The sequence below is a fragment of the Anabas testudineus genome, chromosome 16 (genome assembly GCF_900324465.2).
Source record: "Anabas testudineus chromosome 16, fAnaTes1.2, whole genome shotgun sequence".
NCBI lineage: Eukaryota > Metazoa > Chordata > Actinopteri > Anabantiformes > Anabantidae > Anabas > Anabas testudineus.
In genome coordinates, this window is record NC_046625.1 from 14,901,813 (window position 1) to 14,919,881 (window position 18,069).

General features: G+C 40.3%; 2 protein-coding genes across 2 annotated transcripts in view; both read right to left on the reverse strand.

Moving 5' to 3' along the window:
* Nucleotides 1–1,651: 1,651 nt before the first annotated feature.
* On the reverse strand, nucleotides 1,652–4,278 carry LOC113169456 (homeodomain-interacting protein kinase 2-like). The gene is made up of 10 exons (XM_026370856.1): nucleotides 4,087–4,278; nucleotides 3,743–3,931; nucleotides 3,375–3,556; nucleotides 3,174–3,297; nucleotides 2,948–3,058; nucleotides 2,730–2,813; nucleotides 2,448–2,620; nucleotides 2,251–2,346; nucleotides 2,010–2,101; nucleotides 1,652–1,749 (listed from the first exon to the last, which is right to left on the reverse strand). The coding sequence occupies exons 1-10, from the start codon at nucleotides 4,276–4,278 to the stop codon at nucleotides 1,652–1,654; spliced, it is 1,341 nt and encodes a 446-aa protein (XP_026226641.1).
* A 2,998-nt stretch (nucleotides 4,279–7,276) lies between these two features.
* The window catches only part of sntb1 (syntrophin, basic 1), a 28,091-nt gene continuing 17,298 nt past the window's right edge, over nucleotides 7,277–18,069 (reverse strand). The window contains exons 5-8 of the mRNA XM_026369847.1: nucleotides 16,776–16,912; nucleotides 16,412–16,608; nucleotides 10,684–10,913; nucleotides 7,277–8,684 (exon numbers count right to left, since the gene is read on the reverse strand). Coding sequence (XP_026225632.1) covers nucleotides 8,592–8,684; nucleotides 10,684–10,913; nucleotides 16,412–16,608; nucleotides 16,776–16,912 — 657 coding nt within the window. The 3' untranslated portion in view covers nucleotides 7,277–8,591. The remainder of the gene's footprint in view (nucleotides 8,685–10,683; nucleotides 10,914–16,411; nucleotides 16,609–16,775; nucleotides 16,913–18,069) is intronic.

The following is an 18,069-nucleotide window of genomic DNA, read 5'->3' on the forward strand; positions in this document are numbered from 1 at the left end:
CCCAGTGTGTGTGTGTGTGTGTGAGAGAGATGGGGGTACATTCAGGGTCACTGTACGGACTTGGCAGTGGCGCCCTGAAACGTTTCTTTGTCTCACTCACACACACACTCCTTCCTCACCCCCACAGCTCTTTAATCATCAGGTTACTAGAGACTGGTACTTTGTATTTGTGTGTGTGTGTGTGCAGGAGAGGAAAATAAGGCAGAGACAGATTCTCCTTTGCGGCCAGTGACAGTGAAATGACAGCTTGAGCACAGTCAGTGGGAATTCATATTTCCATACGTGTGTGGTTGTTTCTGAAAATAATAGATGTTCAAGCTCAGTAAAGGCCTCACTGAGAGAGGGGGGGTCACGGCATCAACATCACTTCACAAACATGCCCTGTCTCATTGAAGGTGTGTGTGCGTGTGTTTGCACACAGGGTGTGTGTTGTGGAGATAGTAACTAATCATCTTCCTGCCTGTTGACCAATAACAACAGGGGCAGAGTGAGGAGATGACCCAGATTCATTCTCTCTCAGTGTCTACAGCACGTTTGTTACACTGATTCACATTGTAACTCAATTCAATTCAATTCAGTTTTATTTGTATAGCTCCAATTCACAACAGAAGTTATCTCAAGTCACTTTACAGTGTAAGGTTTAAGACCTTACAGAAAATATTTATACAAAAAATTATAGAGAAAACCCAACAATCCCATTGGAGCAAGCTTTAGGCAACAGTGGAGAGGAAAAACTCCCTTTAGAGGAAGAAACCTCCAGCAGAACCAGGCTCATAGTGGGCGGCCATCTGCCTCGACCGGTTGGGGTGAGTGGAGAGAGAAGAGAGAAAAGAACAGAAGGCACAAAAACAACAACAAGCAGCAAAAACATTGGGCAGATGAACTGGATTCTGGAGATGTACAGCTCCAGGCTGAGGATACCTGTAGAAAAGTACAGAGAGGAGGAAACACAACTACAGGAGAGAGAAGACACAACGTTAATGACATGCAATGGTGGCATTTGCATTGATAACGATTCCCATTGAGTCTCATAACACATCAGAATGCAGCAGTGTATCAGCACCATATAATAATCCATCCTCAGTAGAGTTTAAAAAAAAAAAGATTAACTTCTTCATAAACAAGAAGTATCAGAAAGATTACATTTATGATTTATTGTTTTTATTGAATCAAATTTTAACAAAATTGAATTAAAATGATGATTATGATTATTAATCCTTATCAGAATTTAGACTTGATTTAGTGCCAATTTAGTTTCTAATCGATGTATTACACATGTTTTTAAAACATGTGGGAGGAAACCGGAGTACCCGGAGTAAACCCACGCAGACATGGGGAGAACATGCCAACTCCACACAGAGAAGACCAAGATTGGGAAGCACCATGTGTTCAGGAACCATAAAATCCTGCCTAAGTTCCAGGTAACTACAAATTTCTAAAGTATTAGTAATCACTGACCCTAGGCTAAGACTGAATTCCTGTACGACTGGTGCAACCGGCTCCAGGATCTTCTACTGTGAGGCCACAATGCTATTCATTGAGCCACCATGCTGCCCAGATCTACAAATGGTCTCGTAGCAGAACGTCTGAGACCAACGTCTCAGGTGTTCAGCTACAAAACCTTTGTAGATGCTTTCATTCCGACCACACCTCAACTACCGAAGATCTTCTTCCTCATCCAGGAATAGATGCGAGTGAAGCAGTTCTTCCTCTTCTTCTTCTTCTTCTTCTCGTTGTCCTCGGTGTCGTCTGAAAAAAGGACATTAAGCTCAGCTGTCCTCACAATAAGCAAAACCATGGAACGTGTCAACAAGATCAATTTGTTATACCAGGAGTGGTGGAAGAAAGGGCCTTTTTTGATCCATCTGACCAGATCCTGGTGGAGGGCCTAGTGGTGGAAGTAGTTAGTTTAGTAAATAAAGTAAAAAAAAACAGCATACTGTCTGAAACTCTGTGTCCTGTTCGACACGAGAGTCGTGATTCTAGGACATAATCTTACTTGTTTTTACTCTTAAGGTCAGATGTATCCTCAAAGCGTACCCTCTTCTTGGGGCGTGCCGGCTGCACCAAGACAGCACCTGATGGAAGTGGCTCGGTGCAGCTGAATTCGGACATAAAGTATAATTAATAAAATGCACAATAAGCTAATTGTATCTATCCATTTATTATTTTATTATTGAACATTGACTCGGAGGATGCATCGTTCCATCACATCCCAGATTTGGTCATGAAGAATAAAGTAACACTTGCCTATCGCCGCCCTTGGTTTCCTGTTTGGTTTGCTTGGTCGTGTTCTGTGTTTGGCTGGTGCTGGGCTGAGCTTCTGCAGATTCCAGATGTTTGTCACTGCCAAAAAAAATAAAAAGAAAAAAGAAACTCCTTCACTGTTACGTTTTTGACCGAGTCACCACACACACTGTGAAACACACACACACACACACACTCACCAGCAGCAGAGGTTTGAGCTGGTGTTGAGGTAGCTCTGGGTAATGAAAGGGTGGTTGAGAATACCACTGGGGGTAATTCTCTGATTCCCGTCCAAGTGGAGCATCTCCTTCATCAGCTCAATGCACGCCCTCCTCTTGTAGAGTTTTGTCTTGTTTAACATGTGAGGACATATCTAGTTGTGGAAACAGTTGGAAAACACAGCAGTGGTTCCATCTTGTTTTTCTTTTCAATCATTAAAAATAATGAACTTCTCAGCATCTACCACTTTATTAAGGCTTTACCATCACTGTTTCGTCCAGAGAACGGAACTTGTAGCTCCTGCAGTCACTGGAGTGATATCTATCTCCCCAGTATTCCTCATTTGTCTAAAAGAAGGATTAACATGGTAAAAATACACATATACTTAAGAAGTGTAACTGATGTGCAGTTTAATAACTCATTAGGGTGACAAGGTTAACAATTACTGAAAGGTGGGACAACCACAGAATAGATCATTTACCATCAACCTCCATTCATCAGACTCCGTTTTCTTGAAATACATTTTGGAACGTAGTCCGGCATCGAGGAGATGGTCAGGTACAGGACCCAGGAGGTCAGTGATGTATCGTAGCTGGGGACAAAACACATGAGCTTTACATTTTAAAAGCATTGCACCTTTTTCCAGCAGTACTTTAACAATTAAGACTAGAGCAGAGAGATCAGATGTATTATTGTGAATTACTCACTGCATGATAGTCATTTGATGTCGGGAAGAGCATGAAGCCATATTTCATGATTGCCATCACACAGCCCAGCGACCAGATGTCCATGGCCTCAGAAAACGGGAGACCCAAGATAATTTCTGGAGCCCTGAGTGCAGATGAAATGAGGAATTTAATCAAGCTAAACAATAACTGCAGGTGAAGAGTTCTCAGTTTCCAAAATACCTGTAACAGGGGATTTGGTGAATTCGGCCCTGCTTGGCTTTAGAACTAAAAATAGCCAAGCCAAAGTCGATGAGTTTCACTCGAAACGGCTGTCTCACGTGATCCACCAACATGATGTTTTCTGGTCTCACATCACAATGGATCACGCCGATCTTTTTCAGGGCATCAAGCGCTGTGGCCATCTGTGAGAAATAACATTAATAATGGTAATAGCATAATAAAATGCAGCTTTGGAAAACTGAATTCTAAGCAAAAAGGTACAGAACTTCCATCCGAAAGTGAAGAGATACTGAAATAAAGTCCAAATAAGTCAGTGTGACACACGGTTTAAAATTGACATAGCTCCTAGTTCCTGGTTGATGCCGTACCTGTTGGATGACACTTCTGATGTCAGCCAGACGCATGAGATGTTCAGTATTGAGTATGTAGTCTAACAGGTTGATATCCAGCACCTCTAGGATCAGACTCAATCTACTGCCCATGACGCACTCTCCATAGTACTTGATGATGTTATGTTCATCCAGCTTGTGGCTCATCAGGGTTATCATTATGGACGCCTGGGAAGACATGTGGCAAATGCCTATTTCCTCACCATCGCATCGTAAAGCATGCAGTCCTGATACTGTTACTGCAGCTGCAGTATTAGTATCACCCAGACCCTTTAACATGAATGTGTGTTTTACAACTGTAAAGTCAAAATCAAGTGTCTCACCTCCCTGCGGAGATCAAAGCTGTCTCTGGAGATTTTTATTGCCACAGTGTGTTCAGTTCCTCGTCTCACACATTTAACGACTTGTCCAAAGCCTCCTTGACCCAATATTTCCAGGACCTTATAACTTTTGGGGATTGAATCTTTAATGTAGGACATAGACGAGGATGACGAAGATGAACTTGAACTGTACATGGTTAGTCTGAAAAGAAAAGAAAGTTTGTTTTTATTCCCTTTAGAAATATATTAACCTCATTAAACAGTGGGTGTTTGAGGTTTCATCAAAAATAGGTCCCTGGATTTATTAATGTACAAGTTTAGGACTACTTCAGTGAAATGACGTGAGCTGACAGATATCATTGTTATTAGCTTTGAGGCCCAGCCTCATAAAGTGACCTTACATATAAAAGTTTAGTTCAGTCAGTAGTTATTGCACCTATATGATACATATTCCTACACAGCCACAGCTTTGTGTTACCGAAGTATAATTAACAAGCTGATCAGGTTGTTGGGAATTCATTTTTATATTGAAGTTGGACGATGTCTATTACACTTTGACAAATTATGTTATTACCGAAAAATCCCATATGTTTCATTACATATTTCACAGTATTGTAGAAAAACAGATTCTTTCTCTGATCTTTTACTTTAGATTTAGAAAAACACTGACAATATTTGGCTTATTTCAGTGACCTAATGCTGTATGTGTCGCTCATTATCTTCCTGTCTTTGTACGTTGGAGGAATCTAGGAGCTCAAAACACAGAAAAGAAAACAGGTAGAGTTCCTTACTTGAAAGTTGATTCAAGTTGTTTCTTTGAATTGGTTTGAAAGTGGACTTCTCTGCCTCGAGTCAACGCTTCTCGTCAGTCCAGTTGAACTGAGGAGAATACACAGAGTTAGCTCAGCTCCTGATGTTCTACCTGTGGCATCAGTTCTAGAACATCTTCATTATGTCATAAACAGTTCTAAGTTCTAAGTTCTTTTCTTGACATGACTGATTGACAGCGACCTCATCCTATTTAAACTGCAGGGAAGATTTGTACCATTAAAATCTTCTGTATGCAGGTTGATGTTGACCATCATTAACATTAATTTATGCTGTATTTAAAGCCAGTGGTTCTTATGTAGTACTTCAATACTACATCACACACAACAACTATAGTGTAAAACTTCTGTTCAGCATTGTAATCTCCATGTCAGTAGAAACCAGCATAGGCTAATCACTAAATAGGTGTTAAAGGGATATTTCAACACTTCAGGAAATGTTTTTATTTGTTCTGTAGTGGGAAATTCAATAACACTATTATATGTAAGGTTTACAGTATGGCTAGCCCCAGCCTGCTGATAGTTACATGCTTTAATGACTATGTTTAATGAGTATGTGATTGGCCAAAGGTGCTAATAAAGTAAATCTGAGACCTGACCAGCACCAACTGGCCCACGGATTAGCACTAGCTGTTAGATGGACATTTGGCAGCAAAGAGAGTCAAATGTAGAGACCCAACTTAATTCCTGGAGCTGCAGATGAGACGTGTGCAGCCCTGAATTCAAGACTTGTCGTTTTCCACACTGATCAGTGTTTTTCAGCTGTGACTTCATGGCTGGACTACACTCCTGGCAATCGTACACCAGATGACTCAGTTCAGACCTGTTACATTTCTCCAAGTCCAGGTTGAATTCGATTTCTCATTCTGATTCACTTTGGTGCGACAGATGCAAAATTACAGAAGGCACTTAATCACACAAATTTTATTTATCGCACACTGGCTCAATACTGGTTCAACATTTTTACCAGGTGTTCTGATGTCTCTGGTAAAGACATTATTAAATCTTACTACACTGCATCTGTTTACAGCCGTACGATTGTTAATGCCCAGCAATTATAATAATAGTAATAATAATTATAATAATGACTTCAGGTGCTGTGTGTGCCACTCTCAGAGCCCCTTCATGCACCCACAAACAAACCAACAACTGTAGCAAAATGCATTTGCATGTTTCAGGACCCTGTGAATAAAAAGCTGTCCGTCTCAGTCAATATGGTCCCCATCAACTGTCTCAATGAGAAAGATGGCCTGTTTCCTTCCAGGCCTCAAAATTGGCACATTAACAGTCAACGGGGCTTTGTCCATCTCAATGGCAAAGAGTACCTGAGGAATTCTTTGTGTTTTTCTTTCACATGATGCAACAGTTGGTAAAAACAGGTAAAAGAAGGTAAAATGTGGGAAAATCTTCTGGCATACAATATTTCTACTAGTAAAGGATGTTTAAGAGGCATGACTTTGTTTGAGGTTTAAACTTCTTACCGTAAATAATGGAAAAAGAGAAGGTTTCCCGTGTGTGTGTGTGAGAGAGAGAGAGAGAGAGAGAGAGAGAAATGCACATGTACTTCACAGTGTAACAAAACAGAAGTAAGTAAAGTCTTAATATGAAGTGGAAACAATAAAAACAGACTCGTGTCATTTTTTTAAATTTGTGATTTATGTGCACAGTTTGAATTAAAAACTAAACTTTAACATTCTGAGTGACAGTACAGTAGCTGCCAAAGGCATCAGAGTATTCTACATATCAAATTTACACAAGGAGCTTTTTCTCCTCTTGATTATCAGTACGTGCTGGATTCTTCTCGTGTTACAATGCCTCCGATATTTTTTTATTTAAGAGATTATGTTGCTTCTACAGGATAACATTGTATAATACATTTGTCACAGTTTGTGTGTAAATGGTCATCAGACATGAGTGTTATGATATGAAGAAGAGAGGAAGCTAAATTACAGCTGCTTCAACAATTCGACTCTCATAACCAAGTAAAATATTCATGGCAGAAGTCCCACTGTTGCTCCACGTCCATCCTGAGATCACTATGATTAACGTCACTCAAAATCCAAACGTTTCTTTTCTTCTCAGTCATCTGAAGGCACGAGGAAAGACCTGGCTGCCAGTCACGACAGCGACAGAAATCATGATCTGTGCCGGCTGCGGCAGGACCGAAGCAGGACCTTGCTCTAATGACGGATAAATAATACTACATGAAGTGATTGTGGCACCATTTGATTGATTCTCAGTTTTCAAAATATATTAACATTTATTACAACAGTTTATTATTAACAACAACCACTAATGGCAGATTTTTGCTTAATATTGCAGAATGTAACTGTAGTTTGTCATAATCAGCTGTTCAAGGAGAAAGATTTTAGAAAGTACATCAGGCATCATGAACAGGGCAGCGTGAAATGAAGAAGGAAGGAATAAAGAGCATCATCATGTCTGATGAGGCTCAATAAGTCGGCACAATAAGCAAATACACTTCTTTGCTTTCTTGCAGAGATTTGGGGGAAATCGATATCACTGTCTTGTCTATGTATTAAATATGAAGCTACAGCCTATAGGCAGTAATATTTTAGCTTAAAGACTGGAAACAGGGGGAACGCTGGCCTGGGTCTATCCAGAGCTCAAAAAAACAAACAAACAAACAAACTTTTAAACCCCCCTAGAGTTTGCAAATCTATACATTACACATGATTTTTTTTAATGTCCTGTGTGACCGACTATTTCTTGGCCAGAGCCAGCGTCTGTACGCTGAGCTACACTGTAGGCTAACTGGATTCAAAGCATGATTATCTGTATGTGCAGATGCATCTGTTTAAGGGTAAGCTGGTCATCTGGAGACGTCAGTAATGGCTCTGTCCACATCCAGCTACTACCACACAGGATTTAAATGTGACAAAAGAAAAACAGAAAGACCAACTGAAGCCAATGTTTGATGACATTAGAGTCGACATAAGAGTACAGTCAATGTTGTTGTTGCTGTTCAAACCTGACCTGACCACGTATGCAAACTTGTAAAAGAACACCGTGACATTTTGAATTTGGGTGAGCTGTCACATTGCGGGAAACCGTCCGGCGGACTGTGCCCTCCAGTTTCAATGATGAATGCTGACACTGCTAACAAGACATTTCAGGGGACACTAATAAAGACAAATGCGTAAAGTTTTCCCACAGTGTGTCGAGTGTTTGTGGAAGAAAAATGAAATTCAGATTGTACTTTCAGGGCTAATGGTTAATAAATTATATAAATGGTAAATGGAAGGCAGTTTGCCTTTATAGTTTGATTGAATTAAAAGTAAATTCATCTCAACTCCTGCTGCATTTGTCCAGTCTTTCCAACCTTGGACGTGCCAATAATGCCCGATCTGCTCCTCTTGGTGTGTCACATCATCCCTCTGCATCAGGTTCACTTTTTATTTCTGTTGTTCTTCAGCCAACACTTCAGTCCATGCAGCCTTTAAAAGGAAGGGTTTATCCCAAAAATATCTGTTTAACCAAAAAATATTTCTCCAGTGTTTCTTTAACTTGGAAAAACCCCATACAAGGTCAATTTCCAGAGAAAGGCTACATTCTCTCAGCTTGGGTCCCCGACTGGAGGAGTTTGACATGGTGTACTGCAAGTGGGCTAAAGAGAGGTGGAAAAACAAGGACAGTGAAATGTCCCTTTAAAAAAGGCTGTCAGGCCACCAAACCCAGGCGGGAGATCTTAGCGGAGAGGAAGGAGTGGAGGATGAAGACAATTGGCTTCGGACACGAGTGGAGGTCCAGTTGCTGGAGGAAGAGGAGAAAAAAACAACAATTAAAAAGTCGGACAAGACAGCATAATGCAAAACATGGCAGGGACTGAGAGGAGAGAACATGATGAAAGGATGTGAGAATTCATTAAAGCACAATGGATGGCAGACGGAAGAGGAAGAGACGGGGAGGAAAAGAAAGAGGGTTTGTACATGAGCACATAAAACCATAAAAATAAATTCAAAGCTAACTCAACAGTCAACAGTTCCCCATGAGGCAACGATTAGACAGTCCTAGCTGGAGCTTAGCAGTGTGTACACACACACACACACACACACACACACACACACACACACACACACACTCTCTCTCCACTTCATTTCAAACTGCTGTGAACAAAGCTCTGTTCATAGTCTGAATCAACAGCAGGTGATTTCATCATTCCTGTGACTCACATCCTGTTCCCGGGGCCTATAGGGAGATTTAACCTGTAAATGCTGTTTGGTCAAGTTTAACACTGGGGAACTTTAGAGGGCACAAACCACAAACCACGTACAATGAAACACGAGCAGATCCACACTTTTCATTTTAAGATAATCTATATTATAAAGGGTTTTTTTATGGTTGGATCCAAGCTGCAGAACACTTTCTGTATGTTGAGACAAACTGTCAGTTGCTGTGATAAAATTAGATAGGCTACATACTTTTTGCCAAGCAGTGACAGAAAAGGCCCGGCCGATTCCACTTTTAAATGTTGAGCTAATGAGCTATCAGCCGCCTCTAAAAGTGCCCTGGGATTTTTATAAAGCCGCGTCTATGACTGTGCTGAGATTCAGAAATGCTACAGACACCAAAAGCCTGTTCTGCTGAGGTAGCCAACAGAGGGTTCGGAATCAAAGCTGCCGAGTATTTTCCTCCAGCGTGTACGCGGAGCAGTGAAACATCACAACACAAACTAAACAACAGATCACAAACTAAAAACACGCCAGTTTCTGAAATTTCACGAGCTCACAGACTAAATATTTTGGTGTTGGCTGCATAGAGTAAATCCAACATCAGTGTTGCTTTTCTAGTTCCAAACTGGGAAGCCTGTAGTTTTGTGTGCACCCTTGGATCCATACTTGGTTTCTATCGATCGATCTTGATTACTTTACAGTTCTAAGGCAGCTGGAACACAAGTCGGCTCTACTTTCATACAGGGAGCCTCTGAGTGGTGTAAACAGATTGAAACTCCTACAATAAGTGACAGGCTATTTTTAAAGACAAGTGCACTCTCAAGCGCTCCCACTCTGTAAGACGTGTATGTGTGAAGTTCATTTCTGTTCACGAGGTATTTTCTGATGAAGTGCTGGAATTTATTTTGTGCTCTGCCGCGTTCCCGTCTGACTGTCTCATATACCTGTACTCCATTTCCCAGAAAACTTCGTGATAGGTACAAGCATTGTAAGCTTGATAACGGATGTTTGTTCCATCAGTATAACTTGTAAAGCAAAAACACGAAAGCTCAGTTATTGTATTTATAAAAGCGTGACAAGAACATTTGAAGTCAGAATGAGAAATGATTTATTGAAACTGTTTGGATCGTGTATTAGCAAAAAAAATAAATATATATATATATAATTCTGTATTGATCTGTTCTGTATGAGTGCAACAGGCTGTGCCTTGTACTGCAGCATTACTAAACTGCATTGCACGCCCCCATTGCTAACACAAATAGCAGAAAACTAGCAAGCCGTGCTGACGACAAACCATCTGAGAGTCACTATGTGGCCGGATTTTGGTTTTGACATCAGATGGAAAAATAAAGTGGTGTATAAAGTTAAAACCTGTAGTGCTGTTACTGGAGTGCCGCAACTAAAGTTTCCAATAAACTGACAACTGAGCCACATTTTAAAAATGCATCATCACATTGTGGTCTTCTAAGTGTAGGAACTGCATATTTCTCCTATTAAACTATGTAGTATTAGTAGTACAGATTTTTTTTTGATTGGAAGACAAAGGAGAAATGAACTAATGTAAAAAAGTAGCCGCTCACTATCTCTCCCTCCCTCCCTCCAAAGTCGAGGAACAGCATGCGAACTCCATCGTCTGAGGACATCTTTAGTTTTTCGAAGGGGTAGGAAAGGAGCACTCTGGGCCTGGTTGGCGTATGAGCTCCTTTCTCCTCCTCGTTCTGCCCATCTGCCAGTTTGGGGTCGTCCAGCACTGAGAAGCCCTGTTCGTAGTGTATCACCAGCCGGCACTCTTGACCTCGGTACAGACAACCTGGAAGAAAGACAAAGAGGATTTAGAGAGAGAATTTAAGAATTAGAGAGCAAGTGACTGTCCTAGAACATGAGTCTTTACAATAAGGTATTGTTTCATAAATAACACTGCAATGTTAAACGCATATTGTGGACTTCAGTGGTGTATTTCATCCCCGTCCTTGAGAAATGTTGTTTCCTCCTAACTTTTCTATTGTGTAATGACTTCAGTGCCAGAAGTTGGCTTGAACTGGAGGGAAAAGGCCACTCAGGATGATTAATGTTTTATATTATTACATTAGGCTGAGTGTCTGCAAAAAAGTGTTTTCATTTTCTATGTTAACATGACGGATGTTTTCAGAGTTTGTTTTTCATCTGATTTTAATGACACAGATGATCTTGTGGCTCAGAAAATCAAACTTATGACTAAAGTTATAAATATATAAAGTGTTCCCATAATCATTACACAAGAAAGCACTTTACTTTATGTAGAACAAAGATGCCTATAACTTGTTCAGCAGCATTAATTTAGACAATATAATGTGATACATTTCCAATGAAAATCCATAAATATTGGATATTATTGAATTATTGCCCGACCCTGAATGTTCTCCCTGTGTCTGCGTGGGCCTCCTGACACAGCCCAAAGTCACGTAGTTAGGTGAACTGGTGGCTCTAAATTGCTCATAGACGTGAATGTGAAAATGTGTCTGTCTCTGTATGTCAGCCCTGTGATAGACGGCATCTCCACGACCCTTAACAGGACAAGCAGTTCGGGTAATGGATGGATGCCCAGCCCCGTTATGAGTATACTGTTCTATATGAGTCTTAGCCCCGAGAGCCCGGTATTCATCCAATTATTGTGGTTTGATGATAGAAAATACTTAGTTCATCAACAACAGTCAACCTTTAATTTTCTTCAGCTTTCAGAAGGACAAATGATTTGACACCGAATGGGATTCATCTGTCATGATAATCAATTCTTGGCTGAGAAGGCATTCACTCACCTGTTGATTAGTTGCACCTAGCGAAAATGAATGTCCTGCAATGAATTCAATCTTAATGAAGAGGTTTTTCTTATTTATCTAATCAATCAGTGTTATCTATCATATAGATATGGAAACAGTTGGGAAGCATTAAGTGATATAAGCTTTATATGAGTGTCTTTTTCTACTGTTAAACCTTTTCTTGTCAGTATTGTTCTTATCAAAGAGGGTTCATCTCTGTTCTACCTCGTGCCTCCCATGAGATAATTCATTACAACTTACCACATTTCAGTGACAGGCTCTTGTCTTTACCTGGAGACCTTACAGACACCATCATCTATCTGTTCTACAGCATTTCTCTTCGCTTTCTTCCTCGCTCCTTCTCTCCTCACAGCATGTGTCTTTAAAAACCGAGTGTATTATCTTTATCCACTCTCCCAATTTACGCATCACTTTCCTCTGCTGTAATGACAACGCTGCCTCATCTCCACACAGTGTGATCTCGCTGCGTTTAGTTTTATTTTTCGGTGCCTTGACAGCTAGGTCCCGCTGCCCCCCCCACCCCCCCACCTCCCTCTCTGTGGCCTGCTTCAATCTCTTTTATCCGTCTGTCAACAGGCTGTTTCTCCGTGTACTTAACCACAATGTCAGTCCATGCTAATCACCCTACACACATCTAAATCCCGTCCTTGTTCGGCCCTTTATCTAAAGACCGTTGTGTGACCAAGGCTGGCGAGTGTGTACACAGTAACACTCACACACACAAACGCACCTCTGGCAATAATCAAACACAAGTTTCAAATGATTGTTGTGGATTTTCATTTATCCAGGACCGAAGAACAGATGCATGCGTTGCTCTACACCAACACACACTCAACTGATTCTAAGTTTAGTTAGTCTTTTAGTTTGGCATTTCATTTCACATTTCTCATGGATGAATATTATTTTCCAGCAGGGTCGACTGCAATAGGAAAATCAGGGACTGACAAAAACTGGTAGTTCTTATATAAATGTAACCCACTTCTGCAGCAGTGTTTGTAATGCTTTAATTTTTCCTGAAGGTTTATGTTGTTTTTCTTTTTGATGATGTGTTTACCTTATTTTTTGCCACTCTCATTGTGTGCTGGAGGTGAACATTTTTCTCAGCAAGTAAGTGAATTACTATTTTATTTTGTATTGTCTTTACAAACTGTAATATACAGTATTGTCTCTATATATTTTAGAGCCTTCAAACCACATTTATCAGGGGAGGTGTTGCGACAAAAGTTATCTTTTTTTGCACCACGAGCTAAGCAGTTTGTTACAGTAATCTCTCCTCTCCTTATCAACTGTGAAACACACTAAAACAACAGGGGGATGCTGATTACAACTTCAGGAAGTCATTTTGATAAGAATAAAACCGTGACTCAAACAGAAAAATGAGGCATGCACAGTCAGAAATACTGTGTAATATCCTCAAAACCCTGAAGACACACCATTAATGATAAGAAATGGGTCTCATAATGTGTAATATTATTCTAATGATGTATAAACAACGTGGCAGGACGCAGTCTCCCTAATGGCGAAACAGTTACAAATGGGGCAAAGAGTGCGGGGTCTTCGTTGTTGAGGAATAAAAAATTAGACCTGAAACTTTACTCTTCTACCTGGAAGCCTTGATCTGTGGGACAAAGTAGGGTTTCCCACCAGAATACACACACAAACATACATACACAGAGAAAGAGGCTTTTCAGGCTGCAACAAAAGCCCCTTTTACCGCCTGATGGTGAGTGGGAAAGACTGAGGTAGGGGCAGAGAGTGATAACACTGAGAGGCAAAATGAATGAGAGAAAGAGAGAGACACTAACTGTTACCATAACAACAAGGGGTAAAGCTAAAAGGTTACTATGGGACAGAAACGCACTTTTCACAGTCATTTACTTTAAACTTAGAAATGACACTAGCAGCAGGTAAAGTTCTTCATAGTTTGAAACTGCCTCCCACTGTGCTCGACTTTAAGTATCACAGCAGGTTAATAGGTTAATTTCCTACAACCACCGAGGTATAAATTGCTTTTTTGAAGTCCTCTAAGTCATTACGTTGTTTACCTGCTCATTAAGGAGAGACCCAGTTGACCTCTAAGATGATTTAACAAGTTATGCAGCTGTCACCTTTGACAAGAACATTAATGATAAGGCTGTCACGGTGCATGGGGAAACGAGCGGCAAGAAAATACTTTCATCATCTAAAACAGACGATAAAATAATGTTTTAAATCAGTGGCACAGAGTTCATTCTTGACCTTGAGCAGTTTCAACATTAAAGTTTTATTTAGTCGCCATTTAGCAGCAGCTTTTGAGCAGCCGTAATATTACCTTGAATTAAACTAATGGAATAAAGGGGCTAACAGATAACCTGGCTCCATCCGAAAGTAATAATAGGGTGGTTTTTGTTTTGAATTGTTTCTATCTGTATGAATTAAAAAAGCCAGATAGATCATACAGAGGTGCTAAAAGGTGTTTCACACATGTGCCAACTAGCTGGCAACTGGCTGTGGCTTTACATTTTCTATAAAGATATGAAACATGGAAACATGAAATTGACTGTTTTCTTTATTATTATGAATACTGTAAGATTGAGGTTGAGTAGGGTTTAAACCTTGATGCTGTGATTCCAACAAGTGCCTGCTAATGGTTCAAAGTATCAATATAACCGCTGGAAAGATTAATTCACCTTGGACATAATAATAACAGAAACGATAGCAGGCCAAGTGCCAGTGAAATTTGATTTCAGAGCCCAACAAATTACTTTCCCCTTTTGGAATCCTAAGAATGGCCTCCTGCTCAGCGAGCGAGAGTTAATCTATCACATGAGCACATCTTTATCACGAGCCTTGACAGTGAATAAACCACCACAATCATTTATCACAATGTTATACAGATCATAAGATGACAAGGTCAGTGCATCGACTCCTCAAGATGCTGAAATATGAATGAATGCATTTGTATGCAAAATCACACCACTCCTTCTCAGGGAAGTGTAAATTACTTTGGTGCTTCTAATATAAGAAAAAGACGGCTCGGTGCTACCATCAATCTGTTTGGGAAGTTATGACATCCAGTTAAGACAGAAAAGTGGGCAATAAAGACTCAAAGCCATCATCCTCACCTTTTAGGGGTAGTGTCATTGACCTAAATCCTAAATCAGTGTTACAGTAATTTAAAACTGCTATAAAATCATATTTGAGCAATGGTAGCAGCACGGCTCTGTGGATGATGCGGTTGGGCACTTTGGTCCCAACTTATATCTTATATCTATATCTTAGAAACTATGTTCATATAAATGGTATGTAACAGTCTACAGCACTCGAAATAAATCATCATTGTGTTTTACAGCTAAAGAGCTACTGTTGAAAAGTAGTAGTAAAAATAATACTGCACTGTATATCAGTGTTAAGTCCACACACATTGTTTCTGTTGACCCCAAGTGGTCACAAAGCAATTAAATGCATCAATTAATGCAGGTTTAAATGTTATCTACCTGCTGCCTTTAAGCAAAAACCTATATAAATATCAATATTGAGCAGCTTCTTTCAGTCTAGACATTGTTTTGACACGGGATGTCCCTCTAACGTTCACATTTCCTGGATGAATACCATGACGAAGAATATCTCCCTCTTATCACAGAGCTCGTAATGTAAAATATAAACCGAGCTGCAGACGTGAATGAATCCCTGCTTCGCTAATCACAGCGTAACATTTAAACCTGACAGCTGACACGATATAGTAGACTTTTAACAAGAGGTTGGTGGCAGTAAATGCTGCGGAAACAACACTGAGAACCAGGATCAAGTGTTGAGGTGGCGCATCATTTGCTGCTAATACACACCGAGCGGAATTTGAAGTAGAACTTAATTTGGCTCGGTGTTATCATAGATGGAGAGAGGAAGGGACTCAGGAGAGAAGAGCCGTTCCCAGGACATTTTGTGCTTGGAGAGGGAGGCGGGCAAAGAGGGGAGCGAGGGGGTTATTCTGCTGAAATTCCCTGGACGACCAATACCCAATGCCAAACAGTACGCACACACACACACACACACCCACACACACACACACACACATACACACACATATACTAGAATAGCATTCCTTTCTATAAATAGCAAGTGCTTTGTCCACATATTCCTCGTGGCTGTCAACTTATATCACAAACCCTTCGTCTATCTCTGGGGATGTGCGAGTCCAGTTCATGATATATTTTTCTTATGCATTAGATTTAGACTTTATTTCAGGCTTGTTAGACCTCAGGCAGTAGTTACCCTTGCAGCCTCTTAAATCTCCCTGGATGTGTTTTTCTGTAGCATGCCTGAACACGACTGATGAAGCATCAGAGAACGCTGTATAGTGACCTGTGCATATCCCTCCCTCTATGCACAGCTATGTTTGTGTGTTCCCGTCTCTGAGTGTGTGTGTGTGTGTGTGTGTTTCTATATTTTTTTCACTCATTCTAAAAGACGCCCACTGAATTTCAATGCTTGCACGAAATGTATTCACACTCACTTGTAGTGACTTCTTTGATCATCTCAGCAGAGGCATGACATCCGTTGACTATGTGCCTGGTCCACGTGGACAGATCCTTGGTGGTCTCAGCTCGGAATAGGTGAGTCTCGATGCCGAGCCGTGTGCCGGTGCGAGTGGCAAAAAACAGCTCAGTGCCAGAGTGAGGGGAGCCCCGGTCAGGGCCGGAGTGGACCAGGCTGAAGAAACCCATACAAACAGGAAATGTGACGTAAAATAGAAAGGGTAGACATTTCTTTATGACAAAGACATATCTGGTCATGACATCTTGCTACAGGAAAGGAAACTTCTTGTTACTGAGAAACTTTATAATAACCCTCCTTTGTTATTGTGCCTGTGGACTTACCGTGTTGCTAAAAGTGGGTACGAGTGTGCAGGGCTGTGCCAGGCCTCCTTGCATCGTGGCAGACTGTTGTACAAAAGCAGGTCTTTCTCTGTCACGACAACCAGCGCCGGCTTCCAGCTCTGTTTCTCACTCTCTGTCTGCAGCATAAACAGATAAACAATGAGACATGACCAGCTGGGCCCATCTCTCTATTTTCTATACACATTTATCTTGCGAAAGGTCATGGGGCACTGCACTATTTAAATTAAAACACATGGTAAAACAAAAGGATGAAAACAAAGCTGGCTGCAAATAGTCATTCTTAATGGATCGTTGCACTGTTTTATTAAGTGCACAAATGATCAGAGGCTGAAGTAATAACTTTACTGTCACCCACAGGACAAAAAAGTATGAATTTGATTATTAAAAGTCTAATAAAACAGCAATTTAACCTGCAAGATATCACTATTTCTAATTAAGTACAAATTTAATTAATGCAGGACTTGACGGCCCCCTATATTTATGACAAAAACTAAAACTGTCTACAGTTTCAGATAAAGCAAGTATTTCATCTTAGGTAGCATTGGTTGTGTGCCAATGAGTTGTCCTGGTTGTGTGCCAGAGAGGACTTGTATGTGTATTTATGTAAACCCATTGCCAAGTGTGTACTCAGCAATGGGTGTAGACCAGTCTTCAGCTCTCAAGCCTAATCCCTCACTGGGTACACAACATTACATTACATTACATTACAGACATTATTTGTCTCTCCCATATGCAGAGGTAATAAAGAACTAAATAGATTTACTGCACAATGTTGAGATACTTGTACTTTACTGGAGTATTTCCATGTTTTATTTTACTCCACCACAAATGAGGGGAAAATGCTGTAACATTAATAATTACTAGTTAGGTTTTGCAGGTTTTAATTCTTACCAAATCTTAACACAGTCTGTAGATGACGGCACATTTTTACTGTAATTTTCACCATTGAGAATTTGTCAAATCTGGATTAAACTACAACATTTATGTTATAAACATACAGCATCAAATTCCTGTTTTTTGTTTTGTTCTTCTATACTTTAATCTAGAGCTTATACTTAAGTACTTTTACTGTTTTAAAGAAATGATTAAAGGCTTAATATCTCTACTTGTAGTAGTGTAGCAAGTACTTTTAACTTTTTTTACTTGTGTATTGAGCAGATCTACTTTATGCACCTCTGTCGACGTGTAACTCCAAAATACTATTAAAAGGAACGATCTAACTGTTCTGGTCCTCCACTGACACAGAGTAGATTAAGTGTTCTGTGGGGAATTA